Below are 3,899 nucleotides of genomic sequence, written 5' to 3' on the forward strand. Positions count from 1 at the left end.
GTTATGGTGGAGGCTAGTCTTTTTTTTCTATTCAGAATGACTGTAAAAGTATATTGCTTAATAACATTGAGTGGAAAGAGGCTTTGGGAAGAAGATGGCTGTGGAGTGTGTGGGGTGCGGGGAAGGAGGGTGGGGAAGGGAGGTGTAAATTTAAGAATTTCATTTTTTTAAAGGGTAATTTAGATATTTTATATATATTTTTTTTAAAAAGGGGTGTGTTTATATGAGAGTGGAGGTGTGTTTATCACCAGCCAACATATAACCTCCTTTCAATCCATCGATTATCTGTCACGTTATATGGGCATTCCTTCAACTTGCTATAAGATGGAGAGGATCACGTAGGAGTGGGCCTTTTTTTTTTTTTTTTTTTTTTTTTAAGTAAACCTCGATTTTGTCTTTAGAAAAACAATTCAATTTATTTGAAGGCTTAGAGAAAAAAAAAAAAGTTTCCAGATTATAAATATGAGACACTATAGTCATTCAGTTATTTCTGTTTTATTTACTAATCTCTAGACAAGTTAATATATCAATTAAATTCTGAAAAAATATCACTAATCTAAATTGTTTCTTTAAAATATATAGTAGAAATAAGTGAAAGACTAAAATATCTCACATTTATAATCCCCAAAGGCTATTATTTAGTTAGCTTTGAGAAAATAGGTGATATACATTATTTATGATAAATTGATGACTTTTATTTAAAAGTCATTTGAATAGTGATATTTAATTAATTGACAGTGAAGAATTATTTTACATTGTTGGTATATAATCATTAAATTCTTTTTTTTTTCATTTAAACACTATCGAGTCTAATTACCCAAATTTCTCGTGGTTTTTGGTTACCAAACAATGTGGGCAATAGCATCCTTACGGTTTTTAGTCACATTCTTTAAGCCATTCTTCAAATTACCATTAGATTAGATAGGAGTGGAAATTTTTGTTTTCCATTTGTAGTATATACAAAGCTAGGTCACACAAAAGGAAAGCTTTTACATGTATTGTTCCGGCCAAGGGGGCATCTAGAATTTTTCTCCTAGGTCAACCTTCCCAAGTCAGAACATTCAAGTGTGTAAGGTGTCTGCATTAGGTTTAGGGTTTTAGGTTTTATAGCTACTCATTGTGGCCTTGTAATCTCGTCGGTTTCGTGATTCTTAGCCGTTTTTTACGTTTCGAATATTTGATTATTATTAGTGAGATTTTATTCTTGATATGGTGCATGCTAAGTTAAAGTTCTTATCTTTAAGTCCCTTGGTAAGTCTATATCGGAAATCAACCGAGAGGGCACCTAAGATGGTAATGCAAGTCCATTCCTTGGTCCCCTAGTATTTCTTATCGGCCTTTCATCTTGATGGTAATGCAAGTCCATTCCTTGGTCTCCTAGTATTTCTTATCGGCCTTTCATCTTGGCATTCATCTCAGCCAAATATCCATCAGTAACTCATCTCGACATAATTCCGGGATGGTACATGTATAAAAAAAAAAATTTAGATTTTCTTAACTTCTTATAATCTATCTCGATATTAAAAATTTTGTTACAATTCGCGTACCTTTTCATTCTTAATTAACTAACCTAAAGCAGATGGGTGTTCGAATTAATATAATTTATTTTATTTGAATTTAATATATATGTGCCAAATTCCCATAAAAGGTGGATACGGTTATAAGATCCTTTCCATTTTCCTTTCTTTTTATTTCTTCTATAACTAAAGTTTTAAAATTACAAATGTAACTTATCTTAAAATATACATCAATTTTATTTTATTGTTTTTTAAAAAAATTAAAAATAAAAAGAAATGTAGAGAAAAGGAAATTGAGACATTTTCTTATAAGAAGCCCGAAAATCGTCTATTAAAGCAACATTGTGCTTCCATATATCAGACATGGACAGTATAATATTATGGGGTACCTCGTGAGTCGAGAAATCAGCTTTCGGTGGCCTCCACGAATCACGCTGAGTTTTCAAAATCTTTACAACAAGTTTCAACTTTCAATACTACTACCCATAAAAAACCAAGCATCTTTTCTTCCGTAGTGGAAGAGACAAATTCGATGATACAAGGATTTTATGTTTTTCTAAAAACATATATAGTCTAATAATAATAATCAAGTTAAACAAACTGATACAATTTCATCACCACTATGAAACTTTTACTGGCAAGTAGTAACATACATTAGAAAACACATTGAACCTTAAGTATAGCCTTGTTTGTATTTGCGGAAGAGGTCCTCAGTTTTGGCGTTTCTAAAGGCACAACACCCTATCAAATAGACGATTATTAAAACAATGACAGTGATGATTAATATGACATTGGCCCTTCTCCACTCCTTCCTAAGATTTGCCAATAAACCGGCCTTGCACGAGTCACAGTTGTAGCAAAGTTGTGTTTGGTCGTTGCTCCACTGCAGGCAATCCATATCTGCTGCTGTGTTAATCGGGCTTATCCAATAAGTTGGGTTCACAAACGTGTAAGCACACTGCGTCGGTGGCTTGCAGCACCCTGACTGCATATAATAAAAATTAAGGTTAATTAATAAATTCTCTCTAAAGGGTTAACTCTTTCTAACAAATACTTTTCTATACAAACCAACCAGAGATTTATCAAAGTTGTTGGTGACTTGAGCTGGTTTGAGCATTAGAGTAAGTGCTCGTCTGAGAAATATATTATAAAAAGAAAATCACATTTAAGAAGGCTTTTGAATTCTTTTTTCAAAATAATGCCTTGTACTTGTAGTATTAACTAAATATTTTCTCAAGAGAAATAATGACGTAAGTTTTGAAAAGTTTAAACACACGTCTTTAAGCATGTAAGCAAGAAGAAAGATGATGTATAGAAAGGGTTTAAAAGAAGCTAAGATGGGTTTAAGTTTTGACCTGCATGGGGGTTAGACGTGCGTTAAAGAAGTCCTGAGCCATTCGGTAACTCTGGTTGAGCTCAGCACACATGTTGGTTTGGCTAAGACAGCTTCTGATACGATCCCACTTGAAAGAGCTTCTCACCCTTCGACGAAGGTAGCCCGAGAAATCATCCATGCGGTACTCCAAGTAAGCACGGTTTGGTTCAATGGTGCCATGGCCTCGAAGAGTGACCATGTAGACGAACACCACCAAACACACTAGCAGTATTACAAGCACGAGCATGGCAATGAGGTAGATTATGAGGAGCCAAGAGATTCTCCAAAAGGCTCCAATGAAACCTGCGAGAGACACAACCAGGATGAGAACTCCCAGGATGATCACTGGCCATTGTAGAAACTGGACGCAGGAATCGGCTTGGCCGTTTATTAGCCAGATTCCGGCACCGATGATTGGGATCGAGAGGATCACTGCCACGAAGTTTATGGCTCCGATCACACTGTTGCTCATTGCCATCTTGGTCTCCTCTGATGTTCGGTCCTAAGAAAGACTAGTTGATGAAAAACGAAATGAGTGAGGGTTTGGACAGTGCATAAAGAAGTGTCAACTTTTGATACATAGATATGGAGTGCTCTTTGTTATCCCTCTCACCCATTCAATTTTAATTTCTTCATTTCCTTGGATACCTAAAAGCTAGCTGCTACAGTGAATCAATATTATAAATCTTTGGACTTTGATCCTTCGGTTATCTTATATTATTATTATTTAGATAATGTTGTTGGAGGTGAGCTAATATCTTCTCCATTTTTCTTATTGATCCCTTCGTTCATGATAATCCTCGTACCTGGTTGGTCACACTTTTAAATTAAAGTTCAGCTAGCTTAATTAAAGTTTTTGAATTCAAAATTTGAATATATACTTACGTTAATTAATATTTGATGAAAAAATTTATTATTCATAGTACATCTATTCAACTCAACCTATCACATTATACAATATTTTTTATTATTTCTATCTCATAAAACATTCTTTTTTTATCTTTTCT

The 3,899-nt window shown here is 34.2% G+C and overlaps 1 protein-coding gene across 1 annotated transcript; it reads right to left on the reverse strand.

The window, feature by feature from the left end:
- Positions 1-1,730: 1,730 nt before the first annotated feature.
- TRN2 (Tetraspanin family protein) lies at positions 1,731-3,547 on the reverse strand. Its single transcript, XM_020362370.3, has 2 exons — positions 2,873-3,547; positions 1,731-2,502 (listed from the first exon to the last, which is right to left on the reverse strand). The coding sequence occupies exons 1-2, from the start codon at positions 3,368-3,370 to the stop codon at positions 2,191-2,193; spliced, it is 810 nt and encodes a 269-aa protein (XP_020217959.1). The 5' UTR covers positions 3,371-3,547; the 3' UTR covers positions 1,731-2,190.
- Between the last annotated feature and the right edge of the window lie 352 nt (positions 3,548-3,899).

This window comes from Cajanus cajan, chromosome 11 (assembly GCF_000230855.2).
Source record: "Cajanus cajan strain Asha chromosome 11, NIPB_CcT2T_4, whole genome shotgun sequence".
NCBI lineage: Eukaryota > Viridiplantae > Streptophyta > Magnoliopsida > Fabales > Fabaceae > Cajanus > Cajanus cajan.

Bases quoted from the DNA above. Each gene is read 5' to 3' on its own strand.
- TRN2 (XM_020362370.3), bottom strand. From the start codon at position 3,370: ATGGCAATGAGCAACAGTGTGATCGGAGCCATAAACTTCGTGGCAGTG. The intron at 2,503-2,872 runs GTCAAAACTTAA...TATTATATGCAG, and splicing joins CACGTCTAACCCCCATGCAG to TCAGGGTGCTGCAAGCCACC.